Consider the following 27,267-nt stretch of genomic DNA (forward strand, 5'->3'; position numbering starts at 1 on the left):
TCCACAGAGAGGAAGCTGACAGTCTTCAACACGGGATGACCTCTGGGGCTCCAGGTAAAAGAAATCAGGTGCTATACCCTTGCCCCAACGTCCTTGTTCTTTTCAAACTCACAAGGTAAACCCTCCCCACTCGGGCCTCGGAGAAGTCCCAGGTGAATGTTTTCATGTTGCTAACATCCATGCATCTTCCAAACCGTAGTCTTTCCTTTAACTTCTTTCACTCGATAATGGTGTTTTCCCATTTTCTCCCCCTTTCCATACCTTTTTTTCCAGTTTCCTGAAGTTATCCCTAAAGGCCTTTCTTAAAGTCTTTCATGTTTCTTGCCTCAGCTATCTCCTGAATGTCAGAGCCTTCTTTCATGTGTCTGATTTATCTATTTCTTTATCTAGCAGGTGGGAGAAGAGAAGAGTGAGTTCTTTTTCTTTGGATGGGAGGGGAGAAAGAGGGTAGACTTCCACATTAGACTGCTGCTAGCTTTCTAAACGCAAACACACACACCTACCAAAATAATTTCAGTCTAAAGAACTCCATATGATATATATGAGCAATTTAAAGCCTTCCTATTGATGCATCTTTGATCCTATTTCTTGCTAATAATCTTGTTCTCACATGCTGAGTGCCTTTAATCCACTCTCTATCCAGACTTCATTACAGAACTTCCTCATATGACCAAAAGTGGATGGTATGTTGCTGTATTCTGCCTTATAATCTGGTTAAGGAGAAATATATATAAATTCTTTGAAGGCAGAAATACTATCTTGTTCATCATTGTATTCCCTTAGTCTCAAGCACAACACCTTACATGAAATAAATGTTGAATCAAATTCAGGGCCACAACTTCTGGGGAGTTGAAAGACCAAACAGGAAATCTGAGTGCATATAGTAATTATTTCTTGATGCTCTCTAGCTGATCTTCATGGCCTGGATGCAAGAGAGGGAAGAAGACAGGACAACGTTGGGGTGGGGTTATTGCCATAGTCCTTCAATTTAACACCATCTTGAGAACCATTTCTTGTTTAGCTGCAAGTACAGATACAATCCGTCTGTTAAAAGTTAAGCTCATGGTGGGGGTGGCAGAAGTGAGGACATTTAAAACTGCTCTCATCAAAGTTAGTTTTTGATAATCATTACATAATTTATACATATATTAAATCATCACATAGTACATCTTGACTATATAGTTTTTATCAAATATTTTAAAATAAAAAGTTAAGGTCAAAAGCATTATAATTTTCTCCACATCATAGATGGAGAAAAAGGAACTAAAGTGATTTCACTGGTCTTCTTCCCATGTCCCCATACAACCTTCACCATGAGCATCATTATGCATCCACCACTAGGGACTCTGACAGGAAATGGCAGCAAGGGAGGCAGCCCAGGCGAATGTGCCAGGAGTCCACACCCTCTCTGAAGCCACGGAGTAGAATTAAACCCTACCTAAGCAAACAGTCAAGCTGTCTTCTTACATCCTCCCACCCCCTACCTTTTCTCCAGTGGGATCTCTTCTTAAATGTACAGAGGTTTAATTAAAAGAATTTGCTTTGGGGAGCCAAGGAGTATTATCATAGAAAACTAAAGATGTTCCAGAATGAGGAAGAATCATAGCCAAGAGCAACACATTGAAATTCATCAAGAAATCTTGCTACTTTTGGCATATTTGTTTTAAATGTCACTATTTGAAATGTATTGCAACAATCAGCAACTTGGTGTGAAGCTTGAAGAATACAGAGACATCTGTAATGCTTTGGAAACGTTACAAAATAAGTGAAAGAAAACATTTTAAGGAGGAATTCTCAAATATTCAGTGTTCAGGTTTTTAGTGGAGCTATTGATAACCTTGTTGTCTAACAGAGTTCTGACTATAGAATGCATTAAACTTCTTGGCTGTAGCCAAATGGGTGACAACCAGAGATGGCATACACAGTGCACTTGATAAAATGCTGTTTATTTAAGATATTAGAGTGGCTATTATGTTCAAGTACAAAGTTTCAATCCTCTCAATAAACTTAATCTAGGAAGAATAAGATGTTTTAGAATGTTTTTAAATTTCACTAGGACACAGCGTACTCTCAGAGTTGTTACTTAACATAGTGTCAGATGTAAAAATTGGTTTTGATAGATTCGCATTCAAACAGAACTAAGTTTAGAGGTTCTTTCTGTAATTCTTTTCCATTATTGCATACTTGTGGCTAAGGATATTGGCTTGGGTGTGGGTGGGTGAGTGTATGTTTTAGAAATTTTTATTCGGGAAATTGAAAATAAAATAGAGTTCAAGTCATTGTATTATTGCTGTTTGTATGACATCACAGGTAAGATTTTAATCCCATCTCAGCCAGTAGCTGTTTGACCTTAGATATCTTCTTCTACCTCTCCAGGACTCTGGAAATGGGGATCATCATTCTCTAACTTGTAATATGGTTGTGAGAATTCGGTAAATAATGTTCTAAAAGTATGTAATAAGTTCCTAATTGGTGTTAAATAAATTTTGTTCCCTTTCTCTTTCGTTATGAAAAACATGTTATACATATATATATCTAAGTATATTAATATAATCCAGTAGATAAAGCCCAACATTTATAAGAACCATAGATTGTCTCAGCTAGAAAGACTCTCAGGGATGATCTGTTTCAGTGATTCTTAACATTTGTTTGGTTTATGGACAATTTTGAGAATCTGATGAAAGTTATGATCCTTCTCTCTCCCCCAAAATAAGCCACTGCATACAAAAATTACCTTATCATTTTAAGAGGTTCAAGAACCCTCTGAAACATATCCCTAACCCCCTGGGTTAAGAATCCCCAACTTAATTCAATAATCTTCATCTAAAAATAGAGACATTAAGGAAGATAAGTTGTATGCTCTTGAGAATTAGAAGTTATTTTGAAGACTGTTTTCTGAGGGAGTTTTTCGTAACTTAAGAACAAAGCATTCATCAGTTATTTCAGCAGTTTTCTCATTCTGATAGTATACCTGTATTTTATCTGTGACTTGCTTTCTTGTTCCTCCTTGATGTATTAGTGACAGAAGAGCTATTTGCAATCTGAGCATCGATTGAATTTTTAACATGCTTATGCTTTTCCCCCATAATCATGCTGCTGCATTCTCAGTAAACATTCATTAAGTTCCTGCCGTGGTTCAAAGGCTGCGCAAGATAACTGTATGACTGAGAACCAGTTTCTGACTAGATCTAGGCACAGATAAGTATCAGGCTCATGAGCCTATAATAAGGGGAATTTATAGAGAGGAGCACCTCAATTCAGCCCCAGAACTCTGAGAAGGTGCCACAATAAGGCAGCATTAAAGTTGAGCCTTGAGTGATAATTAGGAATTTGCCAGGCAGAAAATCCAAAGATCCTAAATCCGTGTGTGTGTGCAGACTTTACATTGCATAATCTTTTTAGTTTGAAATATGTAACTTTAAATTGTGCTTATGTGTTAATTAATGCTAAAATATATGGGATGGCCACTGAAGACTGTTTCCCTAGTTTCATCAACTGTGCATCATCATTCTCTGAGCCATGTAGTCTCCAAACCTCAGGCTCATACTCCTCTCTGGCTGCAATTTCTAGCCACTCACAATGACTCGCACATGCTCCCTTTACAGTGGATTGCATCTTCCCTTTATTTTCTGTTCCCACTGTCATCTTCCCCTAGTTCACCATTCCGCTGGACCAGACCCTCAGGATCCATGTCAACAATCGTTGTTGCACACAACTGCCAAATACAGTTTCCTAAAATAATTTATTCTGAGTCCCTGCTAAGAAACTTCTGCCCCAGGCTATCTGTAGAACACAGTATATCTTACTTAAAGCCTGCCACGATTACCCAGCCTTCCCCAGCACGTTCTTGCTCCAGCCAGGCGAGTGCAAAGCATCGATGTTAAGAGCACACACGTAGTTCACCTTCACTGCTTTTTAGGTGTCGCATTTCATCTCTCAGATGTATCCTTATATATGAGTCATATGAATAATTAAAAAAGCTGTTAGGAAAATTAGTGTGATAACACATGGGAAGTGCCCAGTGTTGTGCCCGACACAAAATTTGCCCTCAAGAAACTAATATTTGTACCGATCATCATGATTACCTTCCTCCAAAATGCACTTCGTCTGTTTCATACGTTTCTTCTTTTCTAAAAACTCCTCGTCTTTTTACCTAGGTCATTTATTACTCCTTCAGGACTATGCTTCAGGCTTGCCTGCACCCAGGTGTCTCTCCTAAACCCACCTGCTTTCTCCTCACCTCTCCTGCATCACCACTATGTTTGCTTGACGTTGTTTCCAAATCTACCTAACGGTCTCCTCTACCTGACTGTAACAGCTAGAGCTGCCCCCAAATGGAATAGGCTGTCAGGTAAAGCTGTGAGCATCTTTGACTCACCCTTGTTTGAGGACATTCATGAAACAGATGGAAGATTTGATCATTGATGTCTGAGGATCCTTTCAGTAGTGATTTTGGGATTCTGAGTTGTTTGAGATCAGGGGTATGTCCAACACTTCCTCCTACTTCCCACAACTAAGAACACAACTATTTGGTGGACACACGATTTTGTAGGCATGCTCAAGTATTTGGTGTTTGACAGGCTGATTTTTCTAAAGAATCCTTGTACTCTTTGATGCCTGTCCCAGACGAGCAGTGGCTTTCCATCCTACAGAGGTATTTAGTAGGAGGTGTGCAAGGCTTATAGGATGGAGGATGTGAACCCCGCGTGCATCACACTGTGTCTGACCTATAGTGAGAATATAATGTTTAATGAACAAACACTAATCATAATCAGTGTTTCAGTACATCATTGTACATCCTTTGGGAACACGCTAGAACAGAGCAAATGGAAGAGTCTCTTTCAAAGTTAAGGCTGAGGTTTTAGGAAGAAGTACATTGAAGGAAAAGATCTGTTGCAGGGGAAAAAAATGGCCTTTTATGTTCCATAGAAGCTGCTCTTACTGAAAATTTGATTTTTCTTCCTCACAACCTCCTCACTGGGGCAGAGAAAGAGAGCCTAGGAATCTAAGACAGCATTTACCTTTAATGTCCTTATTGGAAACTCGTTCTTCAGATTGTGTTGAGACAGTTTTATTACACAGTGCACCTCTAATCTCTGCCAATTTGTTGTATTTTATAAATTGACTGCTTTACCTTCTCTATTGCTGAATTTCGGATAGCGATGCTTAATCTTATTGTGGCCTCTCCTTTTTATACCAGTTTGGCTTAATGCTAAAAGAACTTTCAGCTTCAAAGAACTCTTTCTGTCCTCCCTCCTCCTCCCTAGTTCAGTTGGAAGGTGGGGTAGGATGGTGGCAGGGAAGGAGAGGAAATCAGTTAATTGCAGGCTGTCAGAGTTGTTTTAGGTGACTTTTTACTTCTTGAATTTAAGATGAACATGAACTATAGACGTTACAGGCTGGGAATTTAAATAGCAACAAAAAAGCATGGGTTGTGCTAATGCCAGGAATGACTCATCTGGTGAGAATGGCATTGTATTGATAATACAATACAGAGAGAAAGAAAAGACTGTGGTATCTGCTTTCTTTGTGTAGCTGACCTTGAGGAGAATTATAACTTGTTTGTTGCAGAAGTTGAGCATCTAATGTGCTGATGCACCTGTTCTTATATATTAAATGGCAAAGCACTTGCAGTTCCCTGTGATTGCTTTGTGGGTGAAATATTTTCTGCAATCTGGTGAAATGACTTTTTTTTTCCTAAATAATGTATTCATTTGTATTTCTTGCATCTCTTATTTCTCAAAAATATGTCTTCTCATTTCAACACCCTGGTCTCATCGCTACATCTTAGAATATGTTTGGCTTTTTATTTTCAAGGTAACATTTTGATTTCTTTTTAATATAGAGACCATGAACCAAGCAACTCCTGCTAGAAAGCTGGAAGAGGTTCTTCATCTAGCAGAGCTCTGCATAGAAGTCTTACAGCAGAATGAAGAGCATCACTCAGAGGTGGTGACTTGTTTTAACTATAGTCTAAAGCTGTGCATAATGGGGACAACACTGGCCTGATGGTAGTCTTGATATGTCTGAAAAATGAGAACATATGTGAATTTGCTAGAAATGTTATTCCTATATGTTATAAAGCAACTATGTGTGTATATAATTTCATGTTTGTTGTCAGGAATATGGGGGAGCTTATGGAATCTGTCCAAGGAAGCATAACTAGAAAGAAGCAAAGGTGGAACACAAGCCCATCTTGTGATGCCAAATAACTTTCATTTCCCCTGTGCCACGATTACTTTAGTTTAAAAATATAAGTGAATCGATATGGAAAAGGAAAACTTATGATAAACTATAAAATAAAAGGTAATTGAAGACATTCATAATTGTATGGTTGATAACTCTAGTTTTTTCTACTCCTCACATCAAACTGATCTTTAAATTTTCACTAAACCAGCATTGCTTATAATTTTAAAAAGTTCTCATTGCATATTAACATTCACTAAAGATCTGGGTTGCCTTTTCTCCAGACGAACGGCTTATTCTAAGGCTTAAAATTCTCACTCATGAGTTTGTTTACAAAAGCAAAAAAGTTTTCTGACTTGGAATTGAGTGGGGGAAATGTGTAGAATTTAATAAATATAAATGTCAATGCCCTAAAAGTGCTTTTATTGTTGAGGAAGCACATAAAATGAGCAAGAATAAAAAAGACCAGATACATATGAGTTTATAGAATATTTGCATTTAATGAAGCCTACTTTTCAAAAATATGAGAAAGTATAGGAACTACATTTTAAGCCAATTGTTAGAAAAGAGTATTCATGAAACCTTACTATAGGTAACTAAGATTTATTGTCTCCGGTTATAAATATGATCATTCAAAACATCTGCTTTTAGCTCACACTGTGGAATCTAGTTTTTAGCTTGCATCTGTCATGTGTGAACTTGTTATGGATATTTTATTTTAAACTGAAGAAACAGCTGCTTCAGTAATTTGAAATGAATTCCCAGGAGGTTCTTTTCTAGGCTAGTACCACTGCTATGTTACAAAGAAAATGATTATATGATAAAATATATGTATGTTTTGTCTTTGTCTTTTGTTAAAAAGCATTATCGTCAGAGTATGAGGCTTTTTTGAATTAAAAAAATCTGATTGGTTATACAATTGCAGTATATATTTCAGCTTAACAGGTACATCTAATATTCCCATACATTTTACAAAAACTAAAAATGAAATGTTATTTAATGCAATTAAATGTTATTCTGTGCAATCACCAAAATGCTTATTAAAGTATACTGTATCCAAACAATTAAAATATAAATATTACTGATTTTCAGACCCACAAAAATACAGTTGACTTTATTAAATAAGATATTCATAATGCATTAATATCACTCTACTATATGCTGAAATATAGAACTATTATGATGACCTTTTTAAAATGCTTTGTAACTCTATGGCATTTTTCTATTCCACAATGCTTCCAAATTCTTGGAAACCCTCAGGGAAGAGAGGTGAGTAAATCGTTTCCACTATTTTTCTAGCATGAGATAACTCTTTTACGTACATTTAAGATAGAACCCACTCTCTTTATAGTTAATTTTAAGGCCAACTTAGTTCTCTCTTTGATATCAAGGACAGTCCATTTTCTTTTGTGCTAATCTTGTTATTACCATTCAGGTGAATGTGTCTTATTAATAATTGCATAATTACTGATGGCGATCTAAGTCTAAAATATAGCTGAAGGGATTTTGACATTTTGGTTTTGATATTTTGGTTTTGGTTTGGGTCTTGATTGTTTTTGTCCTTTTTTTTTTTAACCAAAAGTTCTAACTTTTTCTCTGAACAATATTGGAGAGTGAATTGGTCTGACTCCAGTGTCATTTCCAGAGTGAATTGGTAGGCTGCACTCTACGCTGATATTTATTTTGCTGGATGTTCAAGCTAGAGTTCCTTTACTTCCTGAAAGTGTACCTAGCTCAGGTCCCTCGGCAAAGGTTAATGCGTCTGCCTCAAAGAGACCTTCAAGTGGTTCGTGTGTCAGCTCCTTTTATTCTCATTCTCCCTCTCTCCACAGTGGCAGTTTACAGGGCTAAGAGGTTTCTATCCATAAGCAATTTCTCAGTTAAGCAGGTTTCATGTTCTTTAGATCTTTGACAGTAACTTGCTTATAAGGCCGTCCTCCCTTCTCTCTGAAGGCCACTCGACCTCTCCTCTCAGGCTTTTCTGCAGAATTCCTATGTTTTCTCCTTAGAAAGATAGTTTAAGTTCCTATCCGGAAAAGCTTTAAGGCTCTCTCCACATTGCGGTGACTAGACCATATCTGACCACAAATTTTAGGCAAACTGATCTAAAAACTCTCAATCCAAAAGCCACTTGCTTTGACAAAGCTGTGAAGTCTGAAATGCCGACCAGGAAATCCATAGGTTCTCACCAGCACACCCCCTGCCACGCATACCATTTTACTGACAAGAAACAGACCCAGAAAAGTTGAGCAGTTTGCCAGAGGTGCACAGCTAGCTAGTGACTGGGTGAAGACTCCAGCCAGACTCCAGATCTGGGCATTTTCTAATAAGCCTCACTGTTGCTCTCCTGTTGAAGTAGAATGGCTAGAGTGGTTAGCCTGCCCTGGCCCTGCCAACAGGGTTGACATGCAGCATCACAGCAGGAATGTAAATACATGGGGAATATTCACAATGCAAGCCTCGAGATGTCTCTTTCCATTCTATCATTCTCTTCCTTTCCTTGTAACTCCAGCATATCCCAGGATTTGGCCTAAGGGGAATGGAGTGCTGAGAACAGAGGGTCTGATGGAGGAAATATGAACAATATGAGCACAGATCAAGTTGTTGCTTTGTTATTATTACAGCAAAGCATTCATTTAAAGTCCCTAAAATATTTTAAATATTACATCATCCACCATATCTGTCACACTACAGGCGAGAAGGTTATCTGGCAGTGATTTGGTAATTGCAATGTAGACAGCTCTCAGTTCACTGCACGTGGCTGATTCTGCCTGCACTTCACCTGGCTGTGCCCCAGGCTGCTCCAGCCACAGAGCTGGGACAGAGAGAGCAGTTCAGTGAGGATACACATATGTGTGTGTGTGCTCATTCCCCTAAACATTGTTATTTGGACCAAATCGTGCTTCTGATTGGATTCTAACATAAAGAGAAAGCGTATTTGATTTTTTTTTCCATTTGTTTATGCTTATTTGTGTTCTTATTCCTAACTGGCATGCATATCTAAGGAATATGTTAAAGTGTGGTTATACCAAAGATTTAACCATGAACAAAAATCTATTTAATATCTACAACTAATGAGATTATAGTAATGCCAACACTTGAAATGATCTCAATTACTTATTATTTATATCTGCACAGTCAGCGAGATAAACCCACTCTTTTTTAGGATGGGTTTAAATTTAAGATTATATTAGCCTCTGAACTAACAAATATCCCTCATTTGAGAAGAGAATGACCAGCAAGTGGCCTTTCTATGGCCAAGGTATAGAGGTAGAATTCTATTTGCAGCAGTGACTCTCAAAAGAAATTGCACGGGCATAAATGCTCTGCCAAAAATGTTTGTTAATCATTTACTGATTTTTACGGATGTATTCGTAATAATGAAGGTAGTTCTTTACACTGACATGTTTTAAAGCATTTTCAGCTCATCTCATTTGGTTATTTCAATATCTATGTTTATGTATGAACCTGATTATCAGACAGATAATCAAAACAGTAAACTCAAAAGAGTTGTAAAAAACTTATGAATAGTTTAGTCCATTGTCCTGGCCACTTACATATTCCTAGAATGTGGCCTCTCAGCATCATTTTGCTGTGTGTGTATGTGTATGTGTGTGGTAGGGGCAGGGGGTACCCTACACACTGCATTATTTTCAGAGATTTTAGGATCGTCTACAAATTACAGGATTGCAAACTAATCTCATATTGGGGAAAAAATAAGCGCACAATGCATTTCAAAGTCAGGTTTACTGTTTTTGCTCATTAATGCAGCCATCCTTCTTTATTGTTTTAAATTATAAATTTTTGTTATATGTTGTGGGTAAAAGTAGTCAAAAGCCTCAGACCTCAAAGAAATTAGAAAACATACAAAGAAATCAGACCATAATAGATGTTTCTGGCAAGAAGAAATCAGAGGACATTAACAGTGGTCTGATCTGCAAAATATAGAAGGTAGATAAATAGGCAATGTACCATATATAATTACTTAAGAAGAGACTTTATGTGTAAAACTTTGGTCTGTAGACTACAACTGACCTAAATTCAAATCATTGCTCTGTTACCTACCAATTATACAACTTTGGGCAAGTTATTTAATCTCTGTTTGCTAACCTACAAAATGAGTATAATTATACAACAATCTACCTGAAATGGTTGGCTGTTTGGGGGATTAAGTAAAATAATGTTTATAAAACCTTTAGAACAGTACTGTGTACATAGGTACTATTTAATTCATGTTGATATCGTTATTTTTAAAACACATAAACCCACGTAAGATTTATGTGAATTTCAACACGTATTTGTAATTACTGATAACAATATTCATTTATTACATTTGTGCAGCAAGAAATTTATATATTTGTTTGATAGTCCCCGCAACCCTGGGGGAGGTTGGGGTGAGTATTGTTGTTGCTGAGTTTGCAGATAAAGAAATGGAAATCTACCCAGGGAGCTGATTTGCCCAAAATCACTCAAGTCTCACCCCAAGTTTAAAAACTCCAGGTTCAGGGTTCATTCTTACCTGCCATAGCTTTCAACTGTATTCAGTAAATAAACCAGGCTTTCCAAGTATTGTTGGCCTGCCACAATTTTGTATTATTGTATATTTGTATTAATTTCACTGTACAAAATTTATTTATTTTTTGAACTTTGGTAGAAATGGTATGGCTGAAGGACTTACAATCTAAGTTTTGTTCTGCATTTTCCTCTTAAGCAAATTAAACATTGCCTTCTGCCTCTACCATCTCATTTACCCTAATTAGTGGCTTAGAATTAGGGCTAAGATAACTTTAAGCCAGATAATCATGATTTTTTATTGGTGCCCTACAGATGGATGCATTTCTGAAAGGGGCTTTCTCCACCCTGGTGGAGACCCTGATGCTGTTGAACGTCTCAGCCACCTTCCATGAAGTGGTACCCTAGGGAGGAAGTTATACAGCCCTTCTTCTTACTACCAACCCAGGGTGGGACAACTACCACCCAGTGGGATGGCAAGAGAGAGGAGGACTCAGGTGATAGAACTGACCCTGTGTTCTCAAGGCAACTGGAACTCCTGCTGTCATTTTCAACGACAGTGATTGCTTAAAGCTTTCTCAAGTCGTCATTAGGAGAACAGTCATTCATCACTGGTTGGCTTACAATTCATCAGGAATAACATCATCAGGGTTACAATTTGAGACATAAATAAATACTGCAAAACATAATGAAATTTTCTAGTTGATGGCGAAATCTTGCCAACCTAAAGCTTTTTAAAAAAAATAAATATTCTATTTTATTTCATTCCTTTCCCTGGCTCTGTCTTCCAACTTAACTTTAAATTAGAGTTTGGGAATTTTTCTCAGAGACCTGAAACAATTTTGGCCTGACATGACTGTTATTGTCTTAATATTAACTTTTTGCAAAGGTATTGGCTGTGGACTGGAAGTGACATTTTGAAAATGTCTCTTTTTGCAATGCTGCATTTTTAGTAGGATTTCTGTGTTGCTCAACTCAGAGGAATCTCAGGTGCTTCTTTTCTTTGTCACCACTACACCTCAAAAAGACAGGAGCAAGATATTTATAATCATGGACATTAGTTAATTTTATTTTTATATTTATTATATACTCATTCTAGTGGATGTTTAACCAAAAAGTATTCAAAGGAAGTATTTGCAAAGAGCAAGATGCTCAATTTATGTAGAGCATGCTATTCCCAACAGGTTTTCACATTCATATATTGTTTACAGCACTGAGCCAGGCATTAAAATGTCCCTAAGTCTCAAGTCTATTATTTATACTATACTATTCTTCCTCAGCGCAACTTTTACCACCTGCTAATTAATTACATGGAAATATTTGTATTAATATATTGATTATTATTCTTATATCTATTATTTTAAGACCAGATTCACTATGTGAGTTTTGAAGAAATATTTAATGTGTCAAAATTTTATGATCCACTTTTTTTTTTGTTTTGTGGTTTGTCTCTTCCTCTTATAATCTAATTTATTAATATAGTTAAAGAAATTGAGGCTTTACAAACATAAATGCCGTATGTTCTTAGAAAGTTCTTGAAAATAAATGTGGACTTCTCTGGCTAACGTGTGATTAATCTTATTTTTTTATAAATGAATAATTGTAATTGGGATAATATCAAAAATATCTGCATCACAGAACTATGAAACGTATGTTTCATAGTTATTTGGTTACAAAATTATGACTGTATCCAAAACTCAATAGAAAAATGGGAGAAAGACCTGAAAGACAATTCACCAAAAATAGTATAAAAATAGCTCTTAAACATGAAATTCTGTTCAAAGTCATTCATAATAGAGAAATGCAAACTAAAACAAAACTGAGATAGGATAGCCAGAGAAGTCCACATTATTTTTAAGAACTCTCTAAAAACTAAGTATTGTTTTCACCCATCAAACCAGCAGAGATTTTTAAAGGTGATTATTTCCATTACATAAAAGACATAATAAAGTGCCTACCTGAGTAATGGTAAATATTAGTAGAACATACACAGACTGCTGTCTTTATAGTGTTTACAGTCTAATTTAAGAGGCAGACATTAAAATATTTATAGGTGTCATCATATAAGCAATGCTAAGTCCTATGAACTAAAAATACCGGTTATCAGAGAGACTATCAAGAAGGACCTAATTTAGCTTGGAGGGTCAGGAAATTCCTCTCTATAAGAGTGTATTTTAGACCCAGAGATCATATAAGGTTTTCTAAGGCATTTAAGTATTTTGAATTTTATCGTGAGTCCATTAGGAAGCTACAAAAGCAGTTTAAGCAGAGAAATAGTGTGATCCAGTTTATGTTTTAAAATGCTGACTGGCTGCTGGATGGAGAAAGAGTGGGAACAAACATTTTTCCTGGAGAGCAGTTTGCAATCGGTAAAGACTCTAAAATGCATACCCTTTAGTCAGGTAATTTTAGGAAGTTTATCCTAAGGAAATAATCAGATTTTTACTTTATTCAGATTTTTACTTAAAGATGTTTATCACACTCTCATTGGGAATAGCAAAAATTGAAAACAGCCATTCTAATAGGGGAATGGTTAAATAAATAACATATCCTTATAGTAGAATATTATGCTGTCAATAAAAGTGAAATCATAGGAAAACATTATAGAGTATGATACCAAATGTTTTAATGTTTCTAGTCACAGAAAAAATAAATATTGGAAATAAATACACCAAAACGGTCATCGTAGTTATACTTAAATTATGAGATACAAAGAATTTTTCTTTCTTTTTATTTTGTTTTGTATATTTTCCAAATGTTGTAAACTGAACATGTACTTCTTTTATAAAGCAATTGAGTGTCATTGTACATTTTAATTCTATTTTGGATTTTATATTTTTAATCAATGCCACATTTATTATTTAAATATATGTATTTATAAAATTTTTCTCACCTTTTAAAAATATTACATTTTGTTTATCATACTTGTTTGTGAAACGAAGCCATGTTATAAAATGTTTTCAAGTGATACGGTATCTGTGGGTGTTTCTAACAATTAATTTATTTCTACTGTTTTTCTTTATCCTTTTATAGGCATTTGCCTGGTGGCCTGATTTACTGGCTGAACATGCAGAGAAATTTTGGGCTTTATTCACAGTGGATATGGATACTGCACTGGAGGCTCAACCACAAGACTCTTGGGATAGTTTTCCTCTTTTCCAACTGCTTAATAATTTCCTCAGAAATGACAGTGAGCACTTGCATTTTCTTTAGTATGTTAAATGGGGAGGGGTGGAAGAGGGAGGGGTGGAAGAATTTTATGTACGTGAATTTGTGTTGGTAGGGCACTAGCACTGGCCCAACAGTCGCTGGCGTGGGGAACATTCAAGTGCACTCAGCCTCCCAGATTCTATCAGGCCAGAGTCTGCGGGAGACCAGCAACACTCCCGAATTGCTCCCCTGGGTTCTGAAGTTCATCTTATTCCCACTTTACTGCATTCATGGAGGACTGATAACATAGGCTCCCCTCTCATTGTATCTTATAAGTCAGAAAATCTTCAAAGGTTGGCATTTCTAAAGTACTTGAGAATATTTACATCTCTGAAAGACACCTTAGAAATTTATCATCATGCTAGAAATCATGATATGTTGAGGCACCTACTAAAATGCATTGTAGTAATGCTGTTGGCCTGAGAGTGGATTCATTTCTACAGATGATTATCAAATATTGCTGTGTGGTATGATTTGCTCACTCAGTAGTTAGAAACTAAAGAGAATGTAGAAGTTTTCTGTTGAGATTTTTTTCTCCATGCAGTGATATCTTTTACAGTTATTCTGGTAGATGGTCTTCTAGCAGGTAGTACCAGCCTTGCTTTTCATCAAGATTTTAACATAGATTCCTGGGCCTTTTCTGTGATGATTTTTTTTTTTAGTTTGGTTAGGCTCAAGTTGGTTACCACTGACAGCCTTTGTTTCAACACTTGCGGTGATAATGGGGTCGCTAATGCTCTATTAAATAAAATTCTTCCCATTATAGACCAAGTTGAACTCTACCTCCTCCTAACCTCTGGGTCTGCCTCATTCTCTTTGATCTATGCAACAGTCTTCTTCTGTCATGTGTTTTCTTCTCCAAGCCATTATTCACGTAACGTTCAACTGTTCCTCATATGTTAGAGTTTTTATACCCATTACCATTCTCATCACCTTCCTCTGAATAGACTTTGCTCCATTCCTCAGTGTTGCTCTGGAATGTGGAGCTCACCATGTTACCTGAATAACTTGGACCCCAAAGAGAGGTGCCTGCCTTCTGCCCTGTCTTCCTGCAGCCCAAGGCTGCTCTGACTCTCCAAGGAACTTCCTCACACTGTTAATAATACATTTAGAACTTTCTATATCTTGAAACTCCAAATCTTTTTGTTGTTCCCTTCCCAGAAGGACACTACTATATCCATCTAGTTTTAAACCTAAATCCATGTTTTTACTGTTGTCTTTGCTTAAAAAAGAAAATTACTGTGTTGAGGGCTGCAGTCCAATGTTTCTTACCTTTGTTTTAGTTGTTCATATGAAATTGTGGGTAATATTGTACTTCCCATGATCATCCCAGGTTTAGGACACCAGGTTAGGAACCTCTGTTCTAGTAACATAAATTATCATGTTATGGTAATTAACAACATGGGCTTCCGTGCCAAACAGATTTATGTCCCTCTGCCACTCACTGTTTGACCTTTGACAATAGCTTACCCTCCCCAGGATTTAGCTTCTTTATCTATAAAGAAAGGATAGTAATAGCACCTACAGTGTTGTTGGCAGTGATGATTAAATAAGATGATAACTCAAGGTAATAGATTATAAATAAATATTATAGATGCTAGTGTTTTAAAATTTTAGCCTTGATTTTTTCAGTCATCTTATTCATTCTTCTACCCAATTTCATTTCCAAATAAAGCCAAAGAGTTAAGCTACAATTTCTATCTCAAATTCAACCACAATGTCTGCTCTCAGAAGTTGCTAATAAATCTGCATTCAGTTATCCATATATGAATCATTAATTCTGCAGATTATCCTCAGGAAATTTTTAAGTTTCAATTTGGTTCCCTCCTGCCAACTAGCAATCTTAGGATGACTCTCTTCCTTTCCCAGTCTCTTATCTTCTTTCATTTTCTGCAAAGAACTTACAAGTGAGGTTTTTAATAGTATCTTAAGACAAATGTATGACAATAAACATGCTGCCAAAAATAAATGCATGTATTTTGCATTGAGTCCCTAAATGAAAATAAATAGATGTGCCATTTTTTTCTAAAACACTGCTTTGTCCATTTTAATGAAAACTCAGTAATCAACCATATTTAGATGTATGTTGGGGCTTATTAAAAAATGAGGCATTAATAATCACAATCAAGCAGTTAGTAAAGATGTTGAATCATTTAACTTATTCAAAATATTAGCATTCATTTTATGGAAAAAAACATTTTATAGACATCTTAGAAATATTCTTGGGAAACCTATAACTCAATGAATTAACTTTTTTATAGTCATTTTTAAAGAATTCTTTCATTGCAAGTGTAAATTTATGGGATACCAAAATGAGAACTACAAAAATTTAATTTTAAGCCAGATTTTCAAATATTTAATTCACAAGAGTTTCGATGTTCCGCTCCTGTTTTATACCATTTCTATGACATTGACTGCTATTAAATACATAAAATATTGTCTTGCATATTTTGTTGTACATTACTCATTCAAAAAGAGAAGCGTTTATTACTGATCGCTTTTGAGCACTCTCAATTTTGAGGGTAAGTCTAGATCTTAGCTTTGATTTTTCAGTGATTAACGTATTTTTAGAAAACATCAATTATTTTTGAGAAAAACAGCTCTTCCATGTAGTAAGGTAAATAGAAAAGTTCCCCAGTGCCATAATTTCTTTTTGGTACTGGGAGTATATTGTGATCTGGGGAATTGAAGTAGAATGCAATGACTTTCATCCAAAACTCACAAGTTAACTATCCAAAACCAAGACCACTGAGTAATATCTCAGTAGTCAGTAAAACATAATTTTTCCAGCTACTAATATCACCTATGATGATAATGAAGACTATTATTAATAATTATATGTTTGTTTTATTACATTCTGTAGATACTCAGATGATGATTTAGTGGATTCAATTCAAATGTTTAATGTCAAAACTATAGCTGCCCCAAATTGTTCTCTTGGAAAACTGTGGAAAAACATTGAATGTCTGTCCTTTTAGCCCCCTTTGAATAAAGATCCCTACATCACGGCCATAACATTACAGTTTTTACCATACTGACACAATTAGAGTTATAGTCCAATTCCAATTAATTACAACTTCAGCCAAGGAACAGAGAACTCTGTATGTCCAGTCTTGGAAAGGGAGATAATTTGCTGAAAAACAGTGCTAACTTACATAGCTATAAGTCTTGTGTGTGTGTGTGTGTGTGTGTGTGTGTGTGTGTGTGTGTGTTACATGACATGTGCTGCTAATTATATGTAGATTTTTAAATGGTTATGATTTATCACTAATAATGTCATATATTTATGTTTGCTTTTCCAAAATGTAAAATTACTCAGACTCCTCAAACTAATGGAGATATTTAGTTAGAATTTGTAGCTTGAAAACTTTATAGCCGAATCATTTCTTTTTATAGTATTTTCATGAATAATTCAGATGTTCCCACTGGTTATTTACCATTTTTCTTTTATTAAAATCTTTATATGTTGATATTTAAAAATGATGTTTTAGGGGTGTAAAAGAGATCTTAAACAAACCTCTTCGTTTTCCATCTGAGGAAACTAAATCCCTAAGAGACGGTGAGCCCCGGCAGGGGCTTGCCAGCCGGGAATTAGGAACAGAGGTAACTGGGAGCCTGAGCCCTTGCTCTCCAGATCAGTCTCGTTCTACAGTAACAAACGCAGATTCTGGGGGGCATTCATAAAATAATATAACCTTTTTATAAGGAAGAACTTTTATTTTTAACTCAAAATATTTACAAGGTCATTGGGTTGTGGGGCCAGAGGAAGAGAGTTGGTTAAAGGATACAAAAAGGCTCAGATAAAGATACCTGTTGTCTTAGCATATATGTCAGGAAATATCTATGACAAGACGGGACTGAACTAATTAGTGGGGAAACAGATCAAGACAGCAAATTTAGCATCTATGTTAAGGAGGAAAAAAAAAATCTGTCTGGGGCATGTGTCTTTCCTTACAGTTAGCCATGATTAGGGAAAGTCGTAGCTTTAAGAACCCTTGGAGATGAAAGTGGTTTTCTCAAGGGAAGAGTACCAGCTGCACCACAATTTTAGCAACTGTCCCCAATCTCCCACCCCTCGCAGACTCACACACTGATTCCCAGAGCAAGTCTGATGATGAAAACAAACTCAGACTCCATCATTTCTGGCCAAAAAAGACTGAGCTCTCACGTGCCTCTCCACCCCACCTCCACCAAGCCCGACCCACCACCCCCTACTAAAGAGATAATTAGATGGGCAATCCCTTTAAATGGTATCTAAGGAAACGATTTTGAGAGAGAGATGTATTAAAATTAGAGGAAGATAAATGTTTTTATCATGAAGCAATTAGCATGAGAGTTAAGTGATACTGAACGACTCTAAAGCTAGCGCAAATAGAGTCTACCTTTGCACACTCTTTCCCGCAGTCATCCTGTCAGTAATGGATATGGAGAGTGACCGCTTCTGACAAATGAAAGCCTTCTGCAAATGGCACAAATCATTTCTTTCAGCACTACTGAAAGGCAAACCCTTGGAGCTAGTCACCTTTTAATCTGTGGATATGCTAGCAAGTGGCAAATGACCATTCTATTGGGAACTGATTCCCAAGCGAAAAATACCACGGTGCTTCTTCTTTAATTAACAGCCTTTTCACATTGCTAGCACATTAAAGCCATCCCGAAGAACACCCGTGCTTATATAATCAATGTCACAGCGTCTCTGCCTAAATGAATAATAAATGTTCGGGCTCTACTCTAAGTGAAAACCTATTCTCCAAGACTTTCACCTTCATAAAGATGGGCTCATAAAAATCGAAAAAGGGAAAAATTGGAATGTGGTCTCATGAGTATAAAAAGGCTAGTGTTAATAATTAACAAGGAGAGTGAAGTAGAGTCAAATTAGCCATAATAGAGCCCAGAGTGACTGGCAAAGTCACCTCTCATTATCAAAAAACTCATTAAGAAATGAAGAGGTGGAAATCCCACTGGGTTATTCTCACACTTAGGCTGTATCAGAGATTATTTTTCAGATTTCTTTCAAATGAAGAACTGTTAGGTCACCATATTGTATATTAGGTTAATCTTTAAGCTTTGAAATATGGAGGGCTGACACCTGCGTGTTATTCTACCTGCACCAGTGCTTAAATGAGCTGTGCATCTGAAATCCACGAAGTAGTGTTTATAGAAATATCTCTACATACAAATACTAGTAGCAGTGCAGAAAGGATATAACTTCTAGATTATAGCAAGGCTGTGTGCCAGCTTAGTTTTATAGATCTGTACTTTTACAATTGATGAAATGACCACCAAAATATGAAAGTGTATTTAACTCTAATCACCTGGGTTGATTGAGTTCAAAATTGTGTGCCAGAATTTGTTTTGCTAACTACTATAATAAAAGAAATTTAAAAGCAGGGAGTCACTACCTTTTTCCCCTCTCAATTGAATTCCACAGTACTGCTCTAATTTCTTTACGACATGTAGACTTTAAAAAAAAAATGTCTCTGCTTTTTATTAATATATTTTCTTAGGGTTTAGTGGTTTAAAGACAGTAACCTGCTCTAAAATGCCTTTCACAGATTTACAGAAATATCTATAACTTCTGAAGACTATGGTTATCAAGAGCCCCACACCTGAGAGCTGTTTATCACGTTACAGCCTTATTCGTTCCCATTAATGGGTGCAAGTATTGCAGGACATACTCCCAACAATCAGAAGGCCATCTGTAGCTGGAGTAAAATTATATACCTATTTGGCTTTAATATTAAATAATCTCATCAAAGACAGCATGAGGACTGCTGGACCTTGAGACTTCTTTGTTTATCTCTGCCCTAAGCCTTAAGGTTTATATTGACTTTTTCCTGAATTATTCTCACAAAAAACAGGTGTTGAATGCCTACAGTAAGTTACAAATCCCAGACACCTTGTGAATACATGGATAAATAAGTGATTCCTACCTTTGAAAAGCATAAAACCTAATGGAAGATGTGCATGTATATATACTACTAACTAGAATGCAATAGATGATAGAAGTATAATTCAGTTGTGCATACTGTGAAATTTTTCATTATAGTTTTAAACTTGGATTTGTTACATTTGGATTTGTTACCCCAAAAGTAAGAAACATTATAACATCTGTGCTCTGTCACTCCGTGTCACTTTCTCTCTCTAGATATACATGTATCTGTGTATGAATATATATTTTTAACAAGTGTCCTGAGGGAAACGAGAGAGTTGCAGGTAGTTTTAAGAGGTTAAATTTGGCTCAGAATAAATCTCTTTAAAATTAAAAAAGAGGTTATTATGCTAATTAAGGTATAAATTGAATGTTATTAAACTATATAAAATTCCTTATCAAATTTTTTAATTAGAGGAGAATAAAATCCAGAGTATATCTTATTCTACTTAAACTTCAATGGGATTCTCTCAGAGTTTCCTTTAGGAGGTGGATTTCTATTGATATTTATTTAATAAACAGACATTTATTGTCCACTTAATGTGCCAGATTCTTGCCTGGGTGCTGTTCCCAGATCTCAGGGGGAGTTTTGTGTGTGTGTGTGTGTGTGTGTGTGTGTTCCTTATACATAATGTTATTCTAGGCTGTAGTTCTCCTCACTCTTTTCCTGAAGTCTGTAAGTCCATATTCCTGTTTCCTGTGATGGGAATCTTCTTTATATGCATTTGTCAATATAGAGAGTGATCTGTTAATTTTATATCTTAGTGTACTGTGCTTGCATTGCTCAGGGATGATACAATTTGTGGTCTTGAATAATTGTTGTTGTTTCATGACAAAGTCTGTTGATTTTATTGTGGCTGGTACTGTTTGTTTTGCTGGTCATGAATTAACCATTTCCTTCTGAAATGCCTAATTAGAATTTTAGGGGGCAAAATCATTCTTTCTGGTAATCCATTTATGCTAATTGGAATGAAGTAAGGAAGTATAAAATTGGATTACATGAGTTCAAATGTCAGTGGCACATTTTTACCCTAAAACAATACATGAACTCTTTTATTTGCATATTCTTCATTGTGCCCAGTGATTATAGTCTCAGTAATTGTTATTAATTGGATTCTAGTTTAAATTTTCTGTTGAGATCTTTGTATTAAAAGCCTATAACAAGTACTTTTGTAAATGTAAGACTTTTTGGTATGTAAATAATCAACACTAATTTATTAATTATTGGGGATTTTCAAAATAATTGGGCACATCTGCATCCTGAGTGTAGCTTTTATCTAAGCCTCTCGCTTTCTTTTTTGCCATTTCTAATTGTGCCATAGGGCTTGATGTCACTGGTGTTTTATTATTTTCTGACAAGATGGTATTTGGAACTATGGAACCTTTTGGGGGAAAACAGTTATTTTTATCAGCAAAGTAGGTGCTGGTTTTCCACTTATGATGTGACCACTTTTTGAGACTCCTGAACAATCCTTTTAGTGTCAGAAGTGTTCTTACATGAGGCCACCTTAAGAACCTGCTCTTCCAAAGAACTGTGGCAATGAGTGCCTTGAAAAGGCTTGATTTGGACAGGTGACAGCCCCAGATGATAACCTATCCTTATGAAACCATATGGAGAAGATAGAAGCACTGGTTCTAGTGCCTCAGGCTACATATTAAGAGGGGCGTTTGACAGTGTCTGATAGGAGTGGAATGCAAGCTGGCATATGGGCAACTAAGAAAAGGAGCATACATTTACATAGACAAGCATAGCGTATAGTGCATTTCTATAGCCTCGCCTTTTGAAACCAAATATTCTCTTTTCTTTCTTTCCCCCATGCATATTACCATTATTCCTCCTTTCCCTCTCCCTCCCCGACCGTCTTTCTCTTTCTCCCCTCCATCATTTTATCTCCCTGTCTCTTCCTCAGCCTCCTAATTACCAAAGAAATAAGATGGCCAATTTTCTAAAACTTTCAAATGTGGGTTTGTAAATTGATTTTAAAAAAATAAAAAAGAACTCTCAGCTGAAATCTGAGCAAACTTTTGGCCAGAATTCAAGATTTGTTGTAGTTCATAGGAAATATAGATAATCTTCATTTTCTCCACATTCTGCAGGATATAATCATTTGCTATCAAGAGTCATGATCTGCCAGGCACGGTGGCTAAAGCCTGTAATCCTAGCACTCTGGGAGGCCAAGGCAGGAGGATTGCTTGAGGTCAGGAGTTTGAGACCAGCCTGAGCAAGAGTGAGACCCTGTCTCTACTAAAAATAGAAAAAATTAGCCAGGTGTGGTAGCCCACGCCTGTAGCTCCAGCTACTCGGGAGGCTGAGGCAGGAGGATTGCTTTAGCCCAGAAGTTTGAGGTTGCTGTGAGCTAGGCTAACGACATGGTACTCTAGCCCAAGCAACAGAGACAGACTCTGTCTCAAATAAAAAATAAAAGAGTCATGACTGACCAGAGAAAATCCTCCCCTTGCCAAATTCACTAAAGTAAGAGACATAAAATAGCCAACCTTTATATCCAATAGAAATTTTAGCAGTCTGAGCTTGGAAACATGCATCAATAATAGAATTTCTCATAGCAGTATCATTTAATACCATATATTTTATATAAACTATGAGGGTATATGCAGGCCTCGATAGGTTCTATGGTTGCCATGTAATATAATCTCTTGAATAATATTTTAGTAATCTTAGTATTATATTTAAGCATTTATTCATCCAACAAACATTGGAACACTTGCTCTGAACGAGGGGCTTTTCTCAATACAAGAATACAGGCCTGGTCCCTGCCTCAAGGACGTTGCATCCTCATAGGCAGACAAGTACGAAGACCATTTTTATAACAAGGACCCCAGTGGAAAACTAGGCAGGGTAGAGAGCAAGCAAGGGAAATAAGTAATTGGGCAGGAAGACAGCAGAATGAAGCATTTCTAGGCAGGATTTTAATAGCAAGTGAGTACTTGAACTGAATCATGTAAATCATTATGATTGTACCACAGGAACTTTGGGGATCAGACAACAGAAATGAGCCCAGGATCTTGGAGGGCTTTCATCCCATGCCAAGGCTTTTGGAGCCTTTCATGACAATTCACTGAAGGATTATAATCCTTAGGAGTGACATTATTAGTTTTGTATTATAGCAAGCCCCTTTGCTTGAGATTTTGGGAAAATGGGTTGGCAGAGGGAAATTAGGAGTCTAAAGACCAATTAAGAAGTGATTATATTAATGAAGACAGGAGACGAGAGGTCTGGAGTTGTGCAGCAGCATGGTGGTGAAGAGAGGAAGAGGATATATTAGAAATGTATTAAGAATATAGGCTGGGTGCGGTGGCTCATGCCTGTAATCCTAGCCCTCTGGGAGGCCCAGGCGGGTGGATTGCTCAAGGTCAGGAGTTCAAGACCAGCCTGAGTGAGACCCCGTCTCTACTAAAAATAGAAATAAAAATTATCTGGACAACTAAAAATATATAGAGAAAAAATTAGCCGAGCATGGTGGCGCATGCCTGTAGTCCCAGCTACTTGGGAGGCTGAGGCAGTAGGATCGCTTAAGCCCAGGAGTTTGAGGTTGCTGTGAGCTAGGCTGACGCCACGGCACTTGCTCTAGCCTGGGCAACAAAGTGAGACTCTGTCTCAAAAAAAAAAAAAAAGGGAATATAAAACACACAGGTCTTGATGACAGATTGGATGTTGGAAGTGATGGAAAGGTTTGGGGTACAACTTCCATGTTGCTGGTGTAGTGATCAGGTGGACAATCTTTATTTTCACTCCAAGGATGGAAGTATAAGAAGTAAAGTCAGTTTATTTAATAGGACAATGTATCAGTGCTTATCAAATGTATCAAAAAGGAGACTTCTTGCTGGGAAAACATTTGAGTCAATTAATACTTAATCTTAGAAGCAGTGTAACAGTTAATACCAACACTGAGTGTGATTCTCCTTATCTGCTGCTTGATTTTAACACCCTAAGTATGACTTCATCACAACACACCTAGTCTCTAAATATATAACAAAGTAGCATTTGAAATGATGAGGTAGAGTGGTCATTTGTTAATGTAATCATTTGTTACATGAACATGTGTTTTGGTCCTGGTGTAGTTAAAAATAATGACAATGCTTAACAGTACCCATCAAGATGGAGAACCTAAGATTCTTTATGCAATATTTTTTACTAATAGGCTGTATAAATTAAGATTTAGGCATATAATCTCAAGATATAGCAATGTAAAACCTTTCAGCTTTCAGTAAAGGTTGTATTATAAGCATATTGAAAATTTTCAGTATTAATTTATCTTTTTATTCACTGAATGTAACAGTTTTGCTCAACTGCTTGACTTTTTCATATTCTGAGTTTTTTCAAAATTCTAATTCTGAAAATATAATGCATCTAAGATATGATATAATGAATTTTTCATTTGCAAGATTCTTTTGTTACCTAAACCAACCATACATTTTTATGTCTTAAAATATGCTTATGTGCTGATGTTAGGTTTGATGGATGGTTGACTGGATGGATAGACAGATGATAATTTATGGGAACCTAAATAGAAGGATGATGGTTTTATAAATGATAGAGGTTAATGTGGAGCTTTGGTATCAAATCCTGGTTTTACTGCCTAATGACTGAATGATCTTAGGCAAGTGTCCTAAACTGTGCCTCAGTTTCCTTATTGATAAGATTAAAAGAAAATAGTTCCTACCTTATAGAGTTTTTGTGATGATTAAACGAGAGAATGAACGTACAGAACTTTGCCCAGTACTTGGCACTCCAAAAATGTTACGGAGGAGGAGTTCTTAAGTAGAGATCCAATAAATTCAGATTTCATTATATTTTTAAATTTACCTACCACAATGATTTAGATGGTTTGAGTGAGAATATTTTAGCCTTAAAGTTTCGTATCCTTATTCAGATGGCATTTGGTGAAAGTAACTGAATTACATGATCTATAGTTCCTTCTAGCTCTATGATTAAATCTCCAGGAATAAATAAAGCTCCTTCCAATGTGCAAATGAAAACATCATTAAGATAACATTAGTCTCCTAAATAAGTCATTTATTATTAAATATGATTATCATTCCCACTTTAATAGGGAATCATTTAGCATATAGATAAGCTAGAAAAAGATGAATCATAAAAAAATACTAAATCATATCAGAGATGGAAAAAAAATCAGTGCTGTATTTCCTTCTGTATTTAGAATTACTTCTATGCCACTTTTCATGTGTCTATAGTTATCTAGCCTCTGACATATTTCAGAATCACATAAAGTAATATATCTAGGGTATCTTCATATATTAATACATGCCACTATGATAAACATCATATACTTTGCCCAAGTTTTAAAATATTACTTAGGCTATTGGGGTATTTTTGCCCTGAAGAAGATAATGTGGGAAATTGGCAGAGTATTTTATAAGACAATATTATTGGAGTTGCTAGTAATTAGATTTAGTAACTATAAGCATGTACAACTATTCATATCCATAAAAGTGAATGAGATTACTGAGAGACTTTTCTCCATCTTCCACTTCTGCTACTTTAGTCAAAGCCAACTCATCCTTTACCTTGTCTATTTCAGTGAAGAACTGAGCACTAACTTTCTTCTCTGCTTCCACCCCCGGCCACCTACTCCATTTTCCACACAGCAGCCAGAGAGATCGTGTCATGTCACTCCTCTACTTATAAAAATAATAAAGCCTCCCACTGCACCCAGTAAAACTCACACTCCCCACTATGTCCTATGATCTAGACCCCACCATAAACTACTTCATTCCAGTTACCCTGGCCTTTTCATCTTTCTAGAATGATGCCAGCTTATTTCTCCCCATAACTTTTGTGCTAGCTTTGTTCTCTACCTGAAAACCTTTCCTTTAAATCTTCCATGGAAGCCTTTTCATTTAGATTCAACTAAAATACCATCTCTTCAGAAATGCCTTTCCTGACCACAGAGAATATTTTGAATGAGCACATTTTCACTTTGATTATAAAATTATACTTTGTTATCCTAAGTACAACTGGGCTTAGGATATGTATGTATGTTTAAGAAATATTTACAATCAATAGCACTATCATCCAAAAAAATCAGTCAGAAATTTTTTTTTTAATATTACTTAGCATTACTTAGTTTTTTCCAATGGATTCTGTTTTCTTTCATGGTGCTCTTAGGCACATGCTGACCTTTGTTTAATGAAATTGTGTCCTGTGCATAGAAAGCATCCATCTCCTGAAGGAGGTGGGTGCACCTTGCCTGTCAGTCTGTTCCAGTAGCATGAATTCTAAAACTTTCTGTGACTAACTACTCTAGGTGGGATGTTCCATACTACAATTCATTAAAGACGAATGGAAAATTGAAAAATGCAGGTGGTATGCTGACTATTTTTAAATACAGGTGTGCAAAATTGAATGACTAAAAAGAAAATCCACAAGCGACTAAAACATTCAAGAATCAGAGTAGGCCAGGCGAGGTGGCTCATGCCTGTAATCCTAGCATTCTAGGAGGCTGAGGTGGGAGGATTGCTTGAGCTCAGGAATTCAAGCCCAGCCTGAGTAAGAATGAGAGCTCGTCTCTACTAAAAATAAAAAAATTAGCAGGGTGTCATGGCACATACCTGTAGTCCCAGCTCCCCAGGAGGCTGAGGCAGGAGGATCGCTTGAGCACGGTAGTTTGAGGCTGCAGTGAGCTATGACACTGCACTGTAGCCTGGGCAACAGAGCGAGACTCTGTCTCAAAAAAAAAAAAAAAAAAAAGAATCAAAGTAGATATTCCCAAGGCCACAGTCACCCTCATGGTAAATTAAGCAAGTGTAGCTCTTAGAAGTAATCAAGGTTATCTCTTAGAATTGAACAGGTTTAGCTCCTCTGTGGTATACAACATAGCGCAGAGATTGTAGCTCTGTGCTTAATTGCTGCATTTACATGTGCCAGGATCTTCAGGGAAGCTGGCAGCTCCCTTGAATTTCTAGCTAGTGGTCACGTGCCTATATGTTAAACTTCGTAGAAAATAAAAACATACCACCTTCCAGGAACATTTTATAGAGATGTCATCTATTTGTGTTTTGATAGCCATGTATACAAGGCTAATGATGCTTTTTGATCAATTTCCATGATATGATATTCAATACGGGGAGCAAGATCCATTATCATCCGTATTCTAATCAGTCTTCTGTGTCAGACTCTTTCAGGAAAAGTTTTCCGCCCATATTTTCCGAATGTCTAATATTATCCCTCTGACAAATACTGTTTCTGCTTGCCTATTTCAGCACTTTTGTGTAATGGAAAATTTCACAAACACTTGCAAGAAATCTTTGTGCCCTTGGTTGTCCGCTACGTCGATCTCATGGAGTCTTCCATCGCCCAGTCAATTCACAGAGGTTTTGAGCAAGAGACATGGCAACCTGTCAAGTAGGTATCTTACCTAGTGTCCACAGAGTGTCTGCCTCTTCAG

The 27,267-nt window shown here is 36.4% G+C and overlaps 1 protein-coding gene across 5 annotated transcripts in view; it reads left to right on the top strand.

Annotated features, from left to right (window-relative positions):
* CADPS2 (calcium dependent secretion activator 2) overlaps positions 1 to 27,267 on the top strand; it is a 438,625-nt gene that overhangs the window by 344,596 nt on the left and 66,762 nt on the right. For all 5 annotated transcript variants that reach the window (XM_045564928.1, XM_045564925.1, XM_045564927.1 and 2 more), the window contains 3 exons: positions 5,846 to 5,949; positions 13,732 to 13,888; positions 27,083 to 27,224. In XM_045564928.1, coding sequence (XP_045420884.1) covers positions 5,846 to 5,949; positions 13,732 to 13,888; positions 27,083 to 27,224 — 403 coding nt within the window. The remainder of the gene's footprint in view (positions 1 to 5,845; positions 5,950 to 13,731; positions 13,889 to 27,082; positions 27,225 to 27,267) is intronic.

Source organism: Lemur catta, chromosome 11 (assembly GCF_020740605.2).
Source record: "Lemur catta isolate mLemCat1 chromosome 11, mLemCat1.pri, whole genome shotgun sequence".
Classification (NCBI taxonomy): Eukaryota; Metazoa; Chordata; class Mammalia; order Primates; family Lemuridae; genus Lemur; species Lemur catta.